We start from the raw sequence: 21,519 nt of genomic DNA, 5'->3' as shown, positions 1-21,519 counted from the left end.
TATTTCTGCCAAAGGCATCACCATCCTTCCGGTCACTCAGGTTCACAAGCTGAGTATCATTCTCCCCTCCCCACTTACACTCACCCTATATATCCAAGTAGTATGGCTGATGGTACTTCCTAGGATAACATCCTTTCCCTGTGATTCACATAAAATTAATTTTCCTGCTGAATCATTTTGTGTGTCTCTTTTTTAAAGGCTGAATAATCAGTCTTCTATTTTTGATGGGTGGGCACTGAGTACCCTATCCATTGATTAAGGTGGCCAAAACAAAAGACAGGAAGTGGAATTGTGGGTCTTAGGTGGGAAGGGCACAAGACAGTGTGTTGATGCTCATTGGTTTCTCTTTTCTCTTGTAGGAGCAGCAGAGAGAAGAGATCCCACCTTCCAGAGTCCACCACTGTCTTCCTCCCTTCCCACTGGTCCCTAACTTTGTGTTTTTGTTATTTGTTTCTTTTTAAGTAATAGAATAATACTGTCAGGAATTTAATGTTTCCTGATAGACTACTATGAATGTAAAGTCTAACTCTCTGTTTAATTGTCCTGAAATATAAATTAAAATGTTATTTTATCTCCTGAAAAGTGACCTTGGCTACATCTGATAAATTTCACCACACTCCTCAATTCTGATTCTCTTTGAACAGCACAGAAACAAAAACCAAACAGCCATCAAAAATTTTCTATTTAAAGCCTTAAAATAAAGTGTCAGGGACAGCTAGGTGGTGTAGTGAGTACAGCACCAGCTCTGGAGTCAGGAGGACCTGAGTTCAAATCCAGCCTCACACACTTGACACATTTACTAGCTGTGTGACCTTGGGCAAGTCACTTAACCCCAATTGCCTTGTCTTCCCCCCTCCAAAAAAAATAAAGTGTCTTCCTAGATTTGTTTTCTGACTTTTGAGGAGCTTATAGAACACTATGATCATGCAACATGTTAAAACAATTCTTTTATGAACTATCAATCAGTTGTAATAATTTTAAAAACATAAATGTGAGGTCCAAATCCTTGATGGTGCCATTTATTTTTATAAGTGGCATCATCCTTAAATTCAGAGTTATACTGATAATTCCTATTAACCATTATTATGGGAAAATGAGATTTTTGTTATGTCTTCAAGAAATTGGGACATTTAATATTCAAGAAATAAATCAAGCTTTTATATCTATATAGCAGACCGATCGTTGGACTTGGAGTCAGGAAAGCATAAGGTAGAATCCTGTGTCAGACACTTACTAGCTCTTACAGTGTTGTTGTGAGGATCTAAACTGTAGGGCTAGAATAGTCAAATAACTTTCATAGTTTAAGCAGGCTTATGAGATTATCACTCAATCAATAAACATTTATTAAACACTTACTATGTGTCAGGCATTGTACTAAGTAAGTGCTTATGATACAAAAGGAGGCAAAAGACAGTCCTCAGGGAAAGATTACTTCTCTAACATGTAATTCTGTCTTAAATGTTCATTTTTTCCTGTTATTTGCCTCAATTTTGTCAACCTGTCTATAACTTTTCAAAAATTATTTAAATCTCTCTTTTTTTTTAGCTACCTTTGCTTAATTTGCATTGGCAATGATCTTTTTCTATCAAACTACTAGTAGGAGAATCCATATTTCAGGAGCCAGCAACGTTTATCTCTCTATCTCTACATCATCTCTCTTATCTATTTTTGATCAATATCTTTTTTCTATATCACCTTCATTTTAGAATGTCCTTCCCTATTCCCCTACTTAGTGAACTAACCTCATAACAAAGGATAAAAGAAAAAAAAAAGAAAAAGAAAAAAAAAACCCAAGAAACAAAACTAACCAACACGCCCATTATGTATACGACATTTCACATCCACAGATTTCCACCTCTGCAAAGAAGGGAGAGAGGTGTGTTTTCTCATCTCTTCTCTGGGGCCAAAAAATGCATTGACATACTTCATTTGATTTTTCTTATAGGAATGATACTCTAGTAAGCAAAGTATTTGTCACCTGCTGTTTCCTATCTATTTTTAGGCAACATTCTGATACCTTGATCTTGGTTTTGCTAGCCCCATTTGAAACTAGGTGATCTCTAAGGACCCTGGTAGTTACAACAGTCTCTTGGTCTGAGATCATTACTCCATTTAGAACATTTAGATCGTTGTTCTAATTGGATGTACAGAGAGGCCAGTTTCAACACAGATACCAACTTGTACAGCCTAGAGTGAGAGACCGCAAATCCAGCCTCAGATGCTTATTAGTCCTTGTCTGCCTCAGTTTCCTCAACTGTAAAATGGGGATTATAATAACACATACCTCACTGGGTAGATGTGAGAATCAGTTGAAATAATATTCTTAAAGAGCTTAGCACAGTGCCTGGAATTTTGTAGGTATTTAAACGCTTGTTCCCTGTTACCTTCCTCATAGATGAAGGTTTTCCAAGCCCATTTTCTTAAATTGTATCTCTTTCTTTCCTTAGAGGCAAACACTATTCTTTCAGTTTTCCTAGAGACTATCTCTTGCTTCTGAGATTTATCAAGTGTCATATTACCTGGTTATACTTCTGTTTTCTTATTGTCATTTTTTAAGTATTTAAGATAATCCTCCAAATTACTCTCCATGTTTAATTTCTGCAATCTTGAAATAAGTTATAGAGAGATGGTGTGCTTCTTTCAAGATCTCAAAAATATATATTTTCCCTGCTTAAAAGAGAAAATAGCTAGAAATAAGCTAGTATTATAAAACTTATGATTAAGTTACTAATTAAGTAAGCCAGGAAGAAAAGACACTCTCAAAGATATGATTGGTAAGTACGGTATCTTGAACAAACAGTGAATGTCATATCAATCTTGAGCCTTGGGTTGTTTTGATATTCCCATTAAAAATCTGGATTTCTGTTTCTTCCTGGGACAGAGAATAAGGAGTAGGTGTCTCATACAAGTGTGACCCTATTGTGTTAATGCTTGATCAATTCTTAACCTGGGATATGAGGTTGAAGTGCTTTAAGGAGATGACAGAGCAGAAAGGCAGACACTTGAGTCTGTGTCTGCCATCATCATCACCACACATTTTCAAGCCATCAATAAGCATTTCTCATGGAACTCAGAGGTTATGGGTTTGGTTAGCTCAGTTGTTTAGCATGTACATCTTATGAGGACACATCACATGTTTTATTCCTTAATTAGCAGTGATATGGCTGTTTATATTGTTATTCCATCTAAGTTTTGGAGTCTACAAGCACCAGAATTGTCCCTTACGAATCTCCCTCTGGTCTTTTTATAATGATCTTCATTTGGTAGGCACTTAAGAAATGTTTTTTCCATGAATAATTTAGACCTGGGGGTGGGGTAGTGACATGGCAAATATTCAAATAATTATGAATTATTTATCATTAGTGTACAATTTTCTAGGGGCAACTAGATGTTGCCATAGTGCATGGAATACTGGGCTTAGAATCTGGAAGACACTTCCTGAGTTCACATCTGGCCTTGAAACACTCACTGTGTGACCCTGGGCAAGTCACTTACCCTTTTTCACCCTCAGGCTCCTCATCCTTAAAGTTGAGATAATAATAAGATTCCCTCCCAAGGTTGCTGTGAGGATCAAGTGACATAACACTTGTAGGATGCTTTGCAAATTTTAAAATAGTATGGAAATGTTAGCTATTGTAATTCCAGCCAGTTCCTTCAAAATGAATAGCATTAATCACAAACAGAACATGGTAGCTTTGCATTGATACTGTACCACTACCAGAAAGTGCTTGTGCTAGTGAAGTGGGTCTGGAACATCATCTTAACCCTAGAATCTGGGTTCATTTTGTCTCTGGTGCCACATGGAATAGAGAGGCTGGAGAAACTTCTCAGTTGTTGTGGACACGGCTACATAAATATGCATAGACACATACCTGTGTGTGAGAGATAGATATAGATAAATAGATAACAGGCAAGAGGCATACATATATATGCATAGGGATATATGTATATAAAATATGTGCACACACATGTATATAATGTGTGCATACATAACATACATGTGTATGATATATAACAGTATATTATAGGAGGCATACATATATGCCATAAATTTCAATACACATATAAACACACATGCATATATGCATATATACATACACACTCATGTATACCACCTGCTTATAATAAAATATTATAGTGTATATATGTATAATAATGTACACACATGCTATTATACGCATAACATATATGCACACAAGCATGTATTATATACACATTGCATGTGATTTCTAATATATACACATGTATGTATAAATGTATATACCTATATGTATGCACACATATATACATATATACTCCCTGCCTATAATATACGATTACATGTATATTATTATTATTATTATTATTACCTACATATGTATGTACTGTTACAACACATATATGCTCCAAATTTACACATATATGCCTCTGCCTGCTTTCAGAATAAAGCAGGGAAAATAAGAAATAAATAATTTATCATTATACGTAGTGACAATTCTATTTAAGCATGATTTATAAATAGAAGAAGCCAGGCTTCCACCCCACAAAAAGATGGCCTGTGATGATTGTGGTGTGACCTCTTAATATTCAGGTCTCATCTATCCATTTTGATCTCATTGTAGATTGTGTAAGATCTTGGTTTAAACCTCATTACTGCCAAATTGCTTTCTAAATTTTCCAACACTTCTTATCAAATATAGGCTTTTTCACTATGTTATTTGTGTCCTTGACTTTATCAAACACTTGGTTATTGAATTGTTTCTGATTTGTCCTTATCTAGTATTACCTTGGGCAAGTCATTAAACTTCAATTTCCTTATATGTAAAATAAGGGAGTGAGACTGGATGGTCTCTAAGGTTCTACTGATTCTAAAATGCTAATCCTATGACGTGATGCATGTACACACCAGAGGATTGGATGTGAGGCTGTCTCAGCCTCCTTACCATTAGGAGTCATAGAGCTCCCTGGCCTGTGTCCCCAACTTGAGTACCTTCTGGGAGGACAGAGCTCATTCATCCCAGCTGGGTTTCAATCCTATTTCATTCAGGACTAGTATTTCTGAGCACAATGACCCACCATGCCACTTTCTCTAGTAGCTCTCTTCCTTTTCTCCTTTGGATCCAAATCAGCATCTGCTGCTTTTTTGCAGGGTGGCTGGAGTGCAGGGAGAGTCTTCTGGGCACATCCTTGAAGCTCTTAGAAAGTAACACATTTCATCCCTTCCCTCTTTTCTCAGTTTGAAGTTGTTGAGCCAGGGTAGAGTCCTTGAAGGGGAATAATGACATGAGAAGATTATTCCCAGACTCAAGCCTATTGGTCAGCTTTTATTTCTGCAGCAGACTCTGTTGAGGCTGGTCTGGGAGGGGCACTTTAAAGCACTTTAAAGATTCATGTTTTCTTTTGTTAATTCACGAAGATTTTACTCTCTCTCTCTCTCTCTCTCTCTCTCTCTCTCTCTCTCTCTCTCTCTCTCTCTCCCTCCCTCCCTCCCTCCCTCCCTCTCCCTCCCTCCCTTCCTCCCTCTCTCTCTCTCTCTCCCTCCCTCCCGCCCTCCCTCTCTCTCTCCCTCCCTCCCTCCCTCCCTCCCTCCTTCCTATATCTCTGTCTCTCTCTCTCTCTCTCTCTCTCTCTCTCTCTCTCTCTCTCTCTCTCTCTCCCTCCCTCCCTCTCTGTCTCCGGTGCATTCAGCTGTAATTGCTCCACAGCTGGCACATCATACCATTTATTTTTAAAGTAAGTTTTCACAATCCTCTTGCCAGGCAGACAAAAACAAATTGCTGAGTTTTGTATCAAATTGCTATTCCTTTTCTTTATTAAGACACTGTTATCAGACCTTAGAACCTTTTAGCTGGAAGAAACCTCAGAGATCCTTTAATTTAATCTCATTTTTCCCAGATGAAAAAAAATAATTGAATAGCAGAGCATTTGTGAGTGGTCCAGGGTTTCCCAGCTAGTTAGTAGCAGAGCCTGGGTTTGAAAAAAGGTGTCTTGATTCTCAGGTGAATGGTCTCTGTGATTTATAAAAAAGCTTCCTTGGGAATCAAATGTTAATTTCTTTATAACTGAGTCAGTGTTTGTTTTCTAAGCTCCTCTGCAATATCCATCATTGCTGCTGTTGAGTCATTTCAGTCCTGTCTGACTCCTTGTGATCCCATTCGGGGTTTTCTTGGCAAAGATACTGGAGCAGTTCTCTGTTTCCTTCTCCAGCTCATTTAACAGATGAGGAAACTGAGGCAAAGAGAGTAAAGTGACCTGCCCAGGGTTACATGTCTAGTAAGTGTTTGAGGCCAGATTTGAACTCGTGAAGATGAATCTTCCTGATTTCATGCCCCTGCTCTATCCATTGCACCACCTAACTACCCTCTCCAGTGCCTACAGGTCTACTAACATTGCTTTCAAACCAGTCTCTGCTGCCATTACTTGAGGGAGCAACCCCTATGGACTAGTCTTCCATCTCCACCATCACTACCATTATCTGCTGACTAATCACCACCACTAGGGCAAGCAAGATACCTAGAAGAAAAGACAGAATATGGCTGGGGCCAGGCCATTCAAAACCACTACCACCTCCACTCAAACCTCGGGGGACATGGCTCAGGACCCGGAGTCTAAGACCCTCAGAAAAAGCAACAACCCCCAGACTCAAGTTCCTCTTTCTAGCTTGTCCCTTGAAGGCATCATCCAGGCTTCCCTGACGTTAATGACGACTCTTGTAGAAGCCCAGCAGCAGCTCTAGCTACTGAAGACTTTGAAAATATAGTTCTTGGCACTCACTCTCAAGTGGTTCAATGTAAGAAATGAATATGGGAATGACATTGAAGAAGATACATTAACATCTACCCTGTTTCTATACTAGGAGGACCACTGGCCCTTTCTATCTGCCCTGCAGCTGTGCCCTCATCTATGTTGTTTTCCGCTATTAGAATGTGAATTCTGTGAGAGCTGGCTGTCTTGCTTTGCTATTTATCACTTCAGTGTCTAGTATGGTGATTGGCACATGTTGTTCAGTCACTTCAGTCATGTCCAACTCTTCTTGACCTCATTCGGGGTTTTTCTTGGCAAAGATCCTGGAGGGGTTTGCCATTTCCTTCTCCAGCTCATTTTACAGATGAAGAAACTGAAGCAAACAGGGTTAAGTGACTTGCACGGGGTCGCATGGCTAGTGTCTGAGGCCAAATTTGAACTCATGAAGTAGAGTGGAGTGGCTTTATTTTCTAGCTAATCACTTTATTTTTTTCCCCTAGCAAAACAAAAATAAGTCCCCCAAAATGCACTAATAAACAAATGCAAAGTATCTTTGTTTGCTAATAACTTCCTGAGTCCAGGCCATCTCGCTGCTCCAATTAATTATTATTAAAATCACTTAATAAATGCTTTTTCATTCATTCTCCTCAAGCATAAGTCAGCCTTATTTCTTACCAACCAGAGCTGTTGCTATTTTGAAGGTTACTATGTTTTACCTTTGGAGTCTGAAAAGATACATTTCGCTTTCTGCCTTGTGTGAAGAAAGAGTCTTACAACCTGCAGGAATCTAGCTAATCGTAATTGTGTCTCTGGTGAAATCACTAAGATCCTCTTTAGACCATTCAGTGGTCATGCATTAAAAAACTGCTTTAAGTCAGTAAATTTTTAAATTAAACAACAGCTGCAAAATATTGCCTCTCACAAGGGCATAAATGATTCATTTTATTTGAAATTGAGCAATGCTGAGCTTGCACATTATATTGCCAATGGTAGATTAAGTTCAAAATATTTGGATTTGCCTGAGACTGCAAAGCATTAAACACTGCATAAATAGGGCCTCCAGAAAGCTGTCAGTGAGTGTAGTGACTTTTTTACCTTGTATTGGTCATAAAGTCATAAAATAAATTTAATTGTAGAACATTTACCATTCAAATATGCATAAAAGTGAGTTACGTGAGGATCAGTGGTCCAGGAAATTATTAGTGAACAAAGACCCTTTGCATTCGTTTTGAAGTAATTTTAGGGGACCAATTTTTGATTTGCTCGAAAAAAAGTAAATGATTGGAAAGAAAATAGAGCAACTATTCATATTTTTTTGCACACTTAATTTCTGATTATGTTGATATAATTTTATTTGCTTAAAGGCCAAGCACGTAAATGAAAGAAACAGAAACAGGATTGCCAATAGCTCAGGGAGACCCTGATGTGATCTGTTCATGTTGATCTCGTCGGGAAATAACCCCCAGAGCCAAGTCCTTCTTTCTAGCTTGACGTCATCATCCGGACTTCCCTGATGCTGATGACAATCCCTCAGTGTCTGCCTACTAGCATCTGATTCTGTGCTAGGCATCAACCTCACAGCCTGCTTAAAAACAGACCAGCTAGCTTTCTGAGCAGATCCTTTTAGATGAAAGAACATTGCATATAAATAAGTGTTTTCATTTTTCTGTTTACCCCTGCAGCAATTGATTTCAGCTGATCAAGTAGCAAGTGTTAAGAGCCAATGAGCATTTACTAAGAGCTATATAGCAGTCACCTTGCTGGTTATGAGGATACACATGGAAAAAGTATCATATGTTTTATCTTTAATCAATCAGTAAATATTTATGATAGACCTACTATGTGTCAGGCATTGTGCTAGGTTCTAGGAAACAGGTAGAAAGGAAGAATCAATCCCTTCTTGCATGACACTTAAATTCTTTTGTCATTGTTAGTGAACAATTTTTCTTTTACTTGTGATGCAAAGGAGATGTATGAAGGTGCTATCTTTGAATACAGACTCAATTTTTCATATGGTTTCTTTTATATAGAAAAGTAATAAAGGAAATGCTTACTCAACTATAATTGGCCACACTAGTTACAGGAATGCATGATAGTATGGAAAAACAACATACTAGTTAAGAAACATCTGCTTTAAGAAGATAGAGGTGCAGACAAAACAGGACATAGGTCACATGATACAAACAATGAAAACAGGATATAGTTGATAATAGGCAAGGCAAGTGAATAAGGACTTATTACATACCTACTCTGTGCCAGATACAGTGCTAAGCAATGCAAATACAAAGAAGCCCCCCTCATGTGCAGGCCTGCACACACACACACACACACACACACACACATACATACACACAGACATGCCAAAAATATAAGCACTAGGGATACAACAAAAGGTCAAAACGTACCCCCACATGCACATCTCTTATTTTCATGGATCCCAGAGGCAATTAACTATAGAAAGAAACATCTGTTCAAACAGAATGCTCAGCACACTACATCAATCCTGTGATTTATTAAAACCAAGATGGAATCACTTAAGTTCAAAGTTAATTAAAATGCTTTTCAGTCTTGACTTTTTGTCATTCTTTGCACAGTTAGTGCCAAAATGACAAGCGAGGAAACCTCATAGAAAGGTATAGATCTTAGATGTGCCAGCTGGCTGAGATCTAACATCACTTATTGAGAAGGACCAGTGGGATGCCTTGGCTGTGTATAAAAGTGAACAGCCAGACTGCACACCAACTTAAAAACAGTCTATGTCATACAGATTACAATGATGACCTGAATACAAAAAGAGAGGACTGATTTTGAATAATTTTCCTAGACCTGAGAATAGATTCCCAAGTCTATACCAAGGAGATAAGGAACAGTTGTAGAAATCTGGTGCAACCTTTATATTGGGTTTTTAAATTTATCTTTATTTAGCTTTCCATAACTAATTGCTGGTGAGCACCCTGAGAAAAAGGAACATGTGTATATGTGGTTGTGTGCATGTGAATGTGTATGTGTATATGTGTGTATGCGTATGTTTGTGTGTTCATGTATACCTATATATGTGTATGTGTTTGTATGTGCATGTGTTTTGTCCCATCTTTGTATCCCCTGTGCTTAGCACTGGGCTTGTTGCATAGCAGTTTACATTCTAATATGGCAGGCAAGTGCATACAAAATACAAACAACAAAAATATAAATTTAATGATTAGAAATATGTGAAAAATAGTTAAACCAAGGTTGGGAATCCAGAAAGGCTTCATGCAGAAAAAAGGTGGTGTTTGAACTGAGTCTTAAAGGTAGAGAGGGACTCTGTGAGGGAAGGGGAAGGGGCTGGATTCTGGGCTTGTGGGGCAGACAGGTGCAAAGACACTGAGATGGAAGATGGAGTGTTATGCATGAAGAACAGAGAGAAGAACAGTTTGGCAGGAATCCAGAGTATGGGAAAGGGAGCAATGTCCAGTGAGTATAGAAGAGGTTAGGGTTAGTTTGTAAAGGGCTTTAATATCTAAGCAAAGTATATTTGAGTCAAGAGTTAATTGGAAGCTACTAGAGTTTTTTGAGTAGAGGAGTCACATGGTGATATTTACACTTAACAAAAATTACTTTTGCAACAGTAAGATAGGAGAATGGATTGGAGAGAGGAGAGACTTGAGGCAAGGAGGCTAAGTAGGAAGCTGGCTATTGCAATGATCTAGGACAGGTGAACAAGTTAGTTCAGGCTCTCATCACTTCTTACCTGGTCTCTTAGAATAGATTCTTATTTGGGCTCCCTAATTGGTATCCATTCTCTCATGTATTCAATCCATCCTCTCCACAGCTACAGAGCTGATAGTGCTAAAGCATCCATCTGATCTTGTTACTGCCCTGCTACCTTCTAGTGCTACTCTTTCATACCACCCTTCCATGAGTTCCTTCCCTTCAGAAAAACAAATCGTCATCTCCAGTGGGTTCAATGATCATCTCTATGCAGACAATTCTCAGATCTATTTATTCAGTCTTAACTTCTGCTGACCTCTAGTCTCACATCTCCAACTGCCTATTGGACATCTTGAACTTGATTTCCAATAGACATCTCCAAATCAACATGTTCAGGTTATCTTTACCTCAAAACTTTTCATTTTTCCCACCTTCCCTATTTCTGTTGAGGGTATGTTCATCCTCCTACTCATAAAAGCTCACAATCTTGTGAGGTATTATCCTGGATTCCTCACTCTCACTCACCCCTCATATTCCCATCTTTTGCCAAGTCTTATTTTTTTACCTTCACAATATCTCTCATACTTCCCCTTCTCTACACTAATATAGCTGCCATTCTGGCGTAGGTTTTCATCTATTCATGCCTAGACTCTTCCAATAGCGTGCTTCTGGTTCTCTCTGTCTCAAGTCTCTCCCCGCTCCAATCCATCCTCCACTTGGCTGCCAAAGTGATCTTCCTAAAACTCGGGACTGACCATGTTACTTCCTTTTAGGGGCAGGCTAGATGTAGGAATCCTGTTATTTCAGGCTTGGTGGATGAAACAATGAGCTTGCAAGTCATTAAACAGTTAACAAAAGGTTTACTTACCCAAATTATGATAAGGACATGTAAGAAGAATTGGCTTCTATAGATTCACTGCTCCTCATCCACCTACCCTTGTCACCATATGGAAATGTATCTGTTGGACAGAGTATGGTGATTTGAGTAGTCTTCAAACATCTTTGTCACTTTTTATGAAAAACTAATACTTGTTGCTGGGGAACAGGGTTGGGAGTGCTCTGGTTCTATTAGAACCTTCCTACACAATAAATTCCAGTGGCTATTGCCTCCTGGATCAAATATAAAATCCTCTATCTTTTAAAGACCTTTTAGAATCTAGCCTTTTCCTACCTTTCTAGTCTTCTTAGACTTTCTGTATATCACCCGTTCCTAGAATTCTTTCTTTCCTCATCTCTGCCCACTGGCTTCTCTGGTTTCCTTTAAGACTCAGCCCACTAGTATAATATAGACATAGGTACTTGATGAATGTATTTTAATTAACTATTTCATTAAAATTCTGAAAACTAATACAACCATCAAGATTTGTAATCATTTACAGATAATTAATTTTAATCATTAAAATATCCCAAAAATGACACCTTTTACAAGGGACCTTCCTTTCCCAGATTCTAACCCACACTCTCCAGTGTATTCCTCTGAAGTCACTCCCTGTGTGAGCTCCTGGAGTTCAAAGACCATTTTTGCCTTTCTTTGTATCCTGATAGCATAATATTAGCATAGTACTTGGTACACAGTAAATGTTGTCTACGTATTTGCTGACTTCACTTTGCTTCAGTTCCTATGTCTTCCCAGGTTTTTCTGAAACCATCCTTCTCATCATTTCTTACACAATAGTATTACATCACAATCACAATTTGTTTGGCCATTCTTCAGTTGATGAGCACCCCCTCAATTTCCTATTCTTTGCCACCACAAAAAGAACTGGTATAAATATTTTTGTACATTTAGGTCCTTTTCCTTTTTCTTTTGATCTCTTTGGGATGCAGACCTGGTAGGGATATTGCTGGGTCAAAGGGTATGCACAGTTTTATTACTTTTTGGCCATCATTCTGAATTATTCTTCAGAATGGTTGGATCAGTTCACAACTAATTCACTAACAGTATGTTAGTGTCCCAATTTTTCTATGTCCCCTCCAGCATTTGTCATTTTCCTTTTCTGTCATGTTAATCAATCTGATGTGGGTAAAGGGGACTTCAGAGTTGTTTTAATTTGCATTTCTCTAGTTATGACTGATTTAGAATATTTTTCATACAACTTGGTGGCTTTGATTTCTTCTGTAAATTGTTCATATATATATATATATATATATATATATATATATATATATATCCTTTGACAATTTATCAATTGTGGAATAGCTCTTATTTTTATAAATTTGACTCCATTCCCTATATATTTGAGAAATAAAGACTTTATCAGAGACACGTGCTTTAAAAATCTACTCCCCCCCCCAGTGTTTCCTGCTTTCCTTCTAATTTTGACTACATTGGTTCTGTTTGTGCAAAAACTTTAATTTTATGTAATCAAAATTACTCATTTTATCTCCCATGATACTCTCTATCTCTTCTTTGGTCATAGACTCTTTCCTTATCCATAGAGCTGTCAAGTACAATTGTCCTTGCTCCCCCTAATTTGCTTATTATATCACCCTTTATGTCTAAACCATATATCCATTTTGACCTTATCTTGTTGTACACTGTGAGATGTTGGCCTATGCCTAGCTTCTGCCAAACTGCTTTCCATTTTCCCAGCAATTTGTTTTAAGTAGTGAGTTTTTGCCCCCAAAACTTGGATCTTTGGTTTTATCAAACACTAGATTACTGTGGTCATTTACTATTGTGTATAGTATACCTAATTTATTCTACTGATCGAACACCACTCTATTTCTTAGCCAAAACCAGATTGTTTTCATGATTACCAGTTTGTAATACAGTTTGAAATACTGCTAAGCTAGCCCTTTCATAGACCATAATGTTTGTAGCCATTAAACATCAACAAGAAATATTAGAGTTAAGCTACCAGCAGCAAATTTGGGACATCTATACTGGGTTCAGTTGTCGATACTCCCAATAATGACTATTTCCAAGGGAAGGACCACACTACATTCCTCCTGGGAAGGCTTGATGGAAAATGATGTATTTCTACCATTTCAGCCCTAAAGTAGACCAGGAGCTTGTTCAGGACTACACCTGGTCATCCATGACTATGGGTGGACATAGCTATGATGGAACAATTAGTTGGATGTATCTAGCTCAGTGGTGTTAACATTAGATTTCATCACAGATTTTCTTGAGGACAGGAGTAGGATGAATGGCATTTTGGTAGTAGTTGATCACCCAGAAATGGTGGCTTGAGAATTACAAGGCCAATTTGTGCATTATTTCCTCTCCTAGTATAGACTTCACAACCTAACTCTTTGCTCCAATAAATGAGGGCTCTGCAGATACTGTGGTATCAACTTGGCCCAGCCATCTTCTTGTGCTCATTCTTCTCCCAATTCAGGCCTCAACTCTTCTTCCCAAGTTTATTATCATAGCACTCAAAGAATATTGGGTTTTTGAGACAGGAGACCTGGGTCCCATGCCTGGCTCTGTCATTGGCTGCTTGCATGAACTTGTAACAATCACTTCGGTTCTCTGGGCCTCTGTTTACTTATCTGTACAATGAGTAGATTGAAATAGATGCTTTCTGGACCTGACCCTTTCCTATTCCATATCTATACTCATGTCCTTCTCTTCTGTAATTTGTCTAACCATTCACATGTGTTAGCCATGCCCTTGATCCCTTTACTTTGTAGACTTTGTTCATCATATAGTAGGTACTTAATACGTGCTTTTTGATTGATCAATCAATATTGTCTTTCTAATTGCCCATTTTTTATTTGCTTGCCTGTTTTTATAGACGTGAAGCCACTATTATCTCAGGAACTGAAATGGCCAGACAAATCTGTAAAGAAATATGCCATGAGGTAGAATCATGGGTGTCCCTTGGGAACAGGAACCCTCATCTCAGTATTATTTTAGTAGGAGACAACCCAGCAAGCCATACCTATGTAAGGAATAAGATCAAAGCTGCTACAGCTGTAGGTAAGTAAGCACTTTATGAGAGCATGTATATCTATTGAGTATTTCACATGCATTCTCCACATGCAGGGCCTTCTTACAGATTTAATTATTAAAGGATACTCTGCTATTAAAAATCATAGTTATTAATATATGACTTGGTACCTCATTGTTGGAAGAGAGTGTAAGAGAGAAGATAAATCAGAAAAAAAATCAAGTTTTTTTTTCTTTTTTCATTATTAGTTTTTTTAATTAATAATTTTCTTTGATTAAAAAGCATAGCCTAGTGTGCTTTTTGTGACTGACACATTCTGTTGGATAGATGTCTCTAGTTATGTATCTAGGGACCTAGAACAGCAAGAATTATCTAGAACACTTCCCTAAATCATGAATACCACCTGCTGTATCACTAATGAGTGGTCATTTAAATCCAGCTTGACTGTTTCTAATCAGAGAGAAATTCACTTTCCTCTGAGGCAAATAAAAAGGAAAATGAGTTCAGGAGGCATAAATAAATTGAAGGGTGTCTGGTAAGTTGGAAATAAAGAAGTTGGCAGAATTGGTTTCATTGGGATCCAAGGGCAATAAGAGACATAATTTTGTAGGAAATTTGATTATCTTTCCTTAGCATGCTCAAGATGGCTACAAGGAAATAGACCATAATTAAGGTAGTTGCAGTCTACACGTTACCGACTATTTCAGAAGATGAAAACGGAGTGAGATTCTATGATGACCTTCATAAGAGTCTCTAAATCAAGTCAAACCTATGCCTTGGTGTTTAGTCATTTCAACTAAATGAGGGCTCAGGTGATGATGGAAAATATTTAGGATTAAACAGTGAAGCATGGCAGGCATGGTGGCTCATGTCTATAATTTCTGCTACCAGGGAGTCTGAGGTTAATGGATTGCTTGATCTTGGGAGTTCTGAGCTATAAAGTCTTAAGATGATTGGATGTCCATAACATATCTGGTACCAGTGTAGTGAGACATATGGAGCAGAAGGCCAAAAAGCTACCTAGAAGGGACAAACCACCCCAGATTTGAAATGGTGTGAGTCAAAACTCACCTGCCAGTCAGTAGTAGGATTGGGATAGTGAGTGGCCATTGTTCTTTCAACCTGGGTGAGATAGGGAGACTCAATTTCAAAGAAAGAAAAAAATGAAGGAGACAAACGTCCATAAACATTATGCCTGTATATCATTAAGATTTCAAGAAGAGAATCAGAAGGACAAGAAAGAAAAAAAAGACCCTATGAACAGGAAATGAATGGTGACTGTCACAGGAGTTATTTCAGAACCAATTGTCACTTGATCATTCTAATTTACAACATGTGTATCTTTTATATACTTAGTTGTGTATGCTGTCTTCCCTCATTAAACTGTGAGCTCTTTGAAGTCAAGGACTGGGTTTTTGCCTTTCTTTAAATCCCTAACACTTAGCTCAATTATTGACTGACATTGAGCTCTTCATCTTGTTAGAACACAGGTAAAAAAATTAACACAAATTAAAAAAAAGGATAAAGGTGAGAAGGTGTTGAATGCATTCACAGCAGCTCTAACTTTACCTATTTAAGAAAGCTATTCAAGCTAAAAAGTGGGAAATGAGAAAAAAGTAATGATATTAAGTGATTATCAATTACTATTTCTCAAGATAGATTTAACTGATGAAAAGCAATCACCACAATGAGGAGGTCAAAAGAGTTTAGAAACCTCTTCTGGCAGAAAACATTTATTTTCTTTTCCAAGTAGAAAAGAATGTCTCCTTTGTCTAGATGGTACCTAGAATAAATGTTTATTTTAAACCATTGTTGAAGAGGATGCCTGCTGGTTTGCCTGGCTTCCTTCAAATATCAGCTAAAATCTCACCTTCTGCAGGAAGCCTTTCTTGATTTCCATTAAGGCTAGTATCTTCCCTCCGATAATTATCTTCAGTCTATATCTTCATTGTATATAGTCTTTTCCATATTGTCTCCCTCATTAGACTATGAGCTTCTTGACAGAGGGACTGTTTTTGTCTTTGAATCCCCAGTGCTTGGTGCATAGTAAGTACTTAATAACTGATTGTTGACCTGACTTGTTGACTTAAAGAATGTAATCAGTAATCACAAATCATCAACAAGCAGGAGAGTGGATAAATAGCCTGCAGAAAACTTGATTCAACTAAGTTCAAGACCATTTATAGATGAAATTTGAAGGGAAACAAATAACTATAAAGTGATACAAATCTGCCATTGTTTCTAGAGTGATTTTTTTTATCATCAGGGACAGTGGAACTGCCACATTTTGACTCTCTGAAATCTCATTCCCTGATGTGGTATATGAAAAAATAGAAAATAAATTTGGAAAGTATGGGCCTGACCAAATACATGGAGAGGAATTCCACAAATAAGGCAATATAGCTTTAAAGCCATTTACATAATTTTCAAGTTTCCTTAAACTGGTGAAGGTTCCAAAACAATGTAAAAGGTCAGGTTTTTTTGAGACATAATGCTACTTTCTTCCTAATTTTTTAAAAAATATTCATTGTGCGTGTGAGACCGAAGAAAGAAGAAAAGGATCTATAGGCACAAAAATATTTATAGCAGCTATTTTTTTGTGATGGCAAAGAATTGGAAACTGAGGAGGTGTTCATCAATTGGAAAATGCCTAGATAAATTATGGTACATGAATTGATGGAATGTTGCTGTGGTGTAAGAAATGATGACATTTGGGAAGATGGGAAGATATGTATGAAGTGATTCAGAATGAAGTGAGCAGAACCAGGGAAACAACTTATACAATAGCAATCATATTGTAAAGACAAATAGCTTAGAACACCTAAGAGCTCTGATTTGATCAGCCATGATTTCAGATGACTCCTAATGAAACATGCAACCTGCCTCCTGATAGAGATGGGATGGACTCTGTGTAGATTGGCAGATACATTTTTGGACATGGCCCATGCAGGAATTTGTTTGGCTTGACTATAATTGTTTGTATCTGGCTTTATTTTTCTCTCTTTCTCAATGAATAAGGAAGGAGAGAAGACAGATCTTCATTTGAAATTAAAATTTAGCTTTAAAAAGAATGTAAATCTTGTGACAAAAATCATTATTATGAGTTTATTAGAGTTCTTTTGGAAGTATAGATTTTCTTCCAATCTTTATGAAAACAATCTATGCATGTATCAATGGTATTTTTGATAGTAAAAGGAGAGGCAGAAAGGTGTAATGGGTAAAGATGGCCTCAAAATGGTCAGAAAGCCACCTCTGCCATGCACTATGTGACACTGGGCAAGTCAATTAACCTCCTAGTCTCCCCAGAATATACTAAGAATGTAAGTTAAAGGAAGGTTGTTGACATACATCAGTAGAGAGAGTTTTCTAATGGAAGATCTTTTTAGCCAAGAAAACAGATGTGTGGTTTAAAAAATGAGAGCAGCTGAAATTGACCCATTTTCCCAGCCACATCTAATAAATACCCAAATCGTTATTGTCTGACTCCTGTATGTTTTCTTCTAGGCATTGGTAGTGAGGTCATTCTGAAACCTAAAGATGTTTGTCAGGAAGAACTTTTGGACATAACTGAGCAGCTGAACATGGACTCAAGAGTTAGTGGCATATTAGTTCAACTGCCTTTGCCAGGTAATGTAATTTTATGGTACACCTTGGGTGTAATTCTAAGAAAAAAGTGGTATGTTCTGCAGTTATCATCAGAGTATTGCATCTCATTTTTAAAATATTGGAAAAGAGACTAGCATAAAGATGTGTTTATTCTAGCATGAAAACGCTCAAAGGTTTTGAAATTCCTTTATTCCGTAGCTTTATTTTCAATGAATTAGATTAAAATGCCACAAAGTAGAAAGATAAATCACAGTATAAGTGAAGATACAATATTACACAGCTTTGGAAGAGCTTCTTCTGTTAGTTTTGGTCATTGGCTACATAGCTTGTTGGGCTCAAGTATTTACTAAGTGTTTGTTATGTTCGAGGAGAAAAGATATATACATATATATATGTATATACATACATATATATATATGCCTATTTATAGTCATGAAAATATATGTAATCCTATCCCACAATTTGACCAATCTAATATAAGCAGCTAGATGATGCACTGGATAGAGTGGCAGACTTGGCTAATTGTTTTATCGGGCAGCTAGATGGTGCAGTAGATAGAACCTCAGATCTGGAGTCTGGAAGATATGAGTTCAAATCCACCCTCAGGCGCCTAACCAATGGGCAAGTCACTTAATCACTGTGTAAGTTTTCTGATCTGTAAGATGTTGATAATAATAATACTTATCTTCTAGGGTTGCTGGGAAGATAATTTGTGATCATGTTTGTAAGGCTTAAAAATTATTACAAACACATACGCACATATCTAATGACACACGCACATACACACACAGAGACAGAGAGAGAGAGATCTCTGTAAACCTTAAAGCTCTATATAGGTGTTAGTTATTATTATTGTTATAGTGTTAATGTGTAATTTAACAATATTGATACTAAAGCATTCACTTGTTTTCATCAAGAATACAAGTTAACATTTCTCTTTTTCCCCGTACTATCTGCAAAACATGGTAGTAGCTATAATTATTTGTAAAAATGTTATAAGCAATGCCACTGCATTATAGAGTTATGGAATACAGGCCCTAGAAATGACTTAAGATATCATTAAGTCCAGTGGACAACTAGGTGGCACATTGAATAGAGTGCTGGGCCTGGCATTAGGAGGGCTTGAGTTCAGATCCAGCCTCAGATACTTGCTATCCATGTGACCCTGGGCAAGTGACTTAACCCTGTTTGCCTTAATTTCCTTTTCTGTAAAATGAACTGGAGAAGGAAATGGCAAATTACTATCTTTGCCAAGAAAACCCCAAATGGCATCATGAAGAATTGGACATTATTGAAATGACTGAACAACAACAAATCATTAATTCCAACCTTCTCATTTTACGGAAGAAGAAACTAAGATCTAGACTGACTGCCATGACTAGTTAGTTATAGAATTTGTCATAAGAGTTTTAATTTATTTTCTATTGGATGTAGTACAGTCATTTTGTTTTGAAAGAAAATCATGTAACTGACTAAAGCTTTTCTCTTAGTGTGAAATTTTGCTGAGAACGCTACAAATTTAACCTAGACAATTAACTGGTTAGGGGTAAAAGAATTTCTGGCTCAGCTTTATGGTTAGCATTTCTCAGACTAGTTGTAAATTACAGAGTAGATCCCCCTAGTGTCTATTGATCAATTTACAAATTGATGATACAAATATTCCCCTTCTGCTGTCTTCAATATGTAAACCTCTTTCAAAGCAAAAACAAAACAAGAAAAAAACATACCACACTATATAACACTTTTGTACTTTGAAAGAATAGTTATTTTTACTGGTGTGACTCCTCCCTCTACAAATATAAACTACACCCTCCATGTTTCATTAGTTTCTATGGTTGAAAAATTAATTTAAAAAATAATTACCTCCACAATAAGGTTGTAGACAACCCTGCTCCCTGCAATTCAGTAGACTAGTCCCTGTAGAGAAAACATACCATCTGTCCTTGGGGAAGCATCATAAAATAACCAGGCTGATTGACTGGTTGCCAAACATTCCTAAACTTAGACTCTTCCTTATAGTAGAAATCATATGGGATTTGGAGTCAGAGGCCCTGAGTTCAAATCCTCATCCTTTTATCTGTATGACCTTGGGCAATTCATTTAACTTGTCTGGGTCTTAGTTTTCTCATTTGTAAAATGCAGGATTGCCTTAGATGACCTCTGAAGTCACCTCCAGCCCTAAATCAATGAGCCTATGAGCACCTAAGTAAGAGTCTTGTTCCCTTTTTCCATATAGTTATCACCAGATTAACTATATTTTTATTCCAGGGATAGGTATAGAATTTATCTTTGGAATTTAGCACTCTTTCCCTCTTGGAATTTCTGGCAGCTAAGTGGCTCAGTGGATACAGAACTGAGCCTGGAGTCAGGAAGACTTGAACAAGAATTTGAACAAGAAATTCAAATTCTGTTTTAGACGTTTTCTAGCTGTATGACACTGGGTAAGTCATATAAGCTGTTTACCTCAGTTTCCTCACCTGTAAACTCACAGGGTTATTGTGAGAATCACATGAGATAATAGTGAGTAAAGTGTTTAGCACAGTGCCAGGCACATAGTAGGTACTTAAAAATCATTTGTTTTCTTTCTTCCTGGATTCATACTTAAAGTCTTCCTGCTTTGGGAGGACAAGATAGAGCATGTAGAGCATGTGCTCTGCTGGTGTAGCCTTTAGGAACACAGGGTCACTGCCATGTCATGATGAGACCACATCATATTTTGGAGGTCCTTAAATTATATAATTAACATTAAAATTGACTCTACCCTTTTGTTAGAAATATTACTGCTAGCAAAGAGGTCAGTGAAAAAAGAAAATTTAAAAACCCTATATATATATATATATATGCACCAAAATATTTTTGTGAAAAATATTAATTGTAGAAAAGAACTGGAAACAAAGAAGATGCCTATCATTTAGAGAATGGCTAAACAAATTGTTTTACTTGAATGTAATGGAATATTACGGCTAATAAAAGATTACTCTGATGAATACATAAGAAGAATGGAAAATTTTATCTAAACTGATGCACAGTGATTACAACAATGTAAATGAAAAGAAAAATCACAACAAAACAATCAACACTGCTATAAAATTATAGTGACCGAACTTGGTCCCAAAGAAGAGATATAAGAAGGCACCCTACCCATTTCTTTGCAAAGGAATTGGGTTTGAAGTTGTGGAACACTGAATATTACTGCAAAAAGAGAGGAAAACAGTTCATCAAAATGCCAACATATCAAACAAGTAAGACTTCTAAAATTCTTTGTTGTAAAGTAGGTATTCCTGGCAGGAAGGAAGAAGAGAAATATATTGGGAAATGGGAAAGTGATATAAAAACAAAAGATACGAATTGAAATTTATTTGAAATAAATTATTCTGGTCATAATTTTAGAAATATCATACTAGATTTTTTTTCCTTTAAAAAATACGTTTATTCATGTAGAAAGCGTTCAAATAAAGTTCCAACTTGTTTCAGGTGATTTTTAAAATCTGTATTAAGCCTCTAGATGGCAATGTTGTTCCATTTGTGATCAGAATCAACTAGGCTTTGTAGCTGATCTATGGTGGAATTCTCTGGCTCCCTCTCTCAAAGCCAGGCACAG

At 37.1% G+C, this 21,519-nt stretch overlaps 1 protein-coding gene across 2 annotated transcripts in view; it reads left to right on the top strand.

The window, feature by feature from the left end:
- Positions 1–21,519, top strand: part of MTHFD2L (methylenetetrahydrofolate dehydrogenase (NADP+ dependent) 2 like) — a 130,843-nt gene that overhangs the window by 6,232 nt on the left and 103,092 nt on the right. Inside the window, exons 2-4 of one of the 2 annotated variants that reach the window (XM_036763935.1) lie at positions 360–422; positions 14,157–14,341; positions 17,817–17,939. In XM_036763935.1, coding sequence (XP_036619830.1) covers positions 14,188–14,341; positions 17,817–17,939 — 277 coding nt within the window. In that variant the 5' untranslated portion in view covers positions 360–422; positions 14,157–14,187. The remainder of the gene's footprint in view (positions 1–359; positions 423–14,156; positions 14,342–17,816; positions 17,940–21,519) is intronic. The other variant, XM_036763934.1, reaches the window with a different exon arrangement.

The sequence above is a fragment of the Trichosurus vulpecula genome, chromosome 6 (genome assembly GCF_011100635.1).
Source record: "Trichosurus vulpecula isolate mTriVul1 chromosome 6, mTriVul1.pri, whole genome shotgun sequence".
Taxonomy (NCBI): Eukaryota; Metazoa; Chordata; class Mammalia; order Diprotodontia; family Phalangeridae; genus Trichosurus; species Trichosurus vulpecula.
Note: the sequence above shows the minus strand (reverse complement) of the source record. Positions and strands in the feature narration are given on the sequence as shown.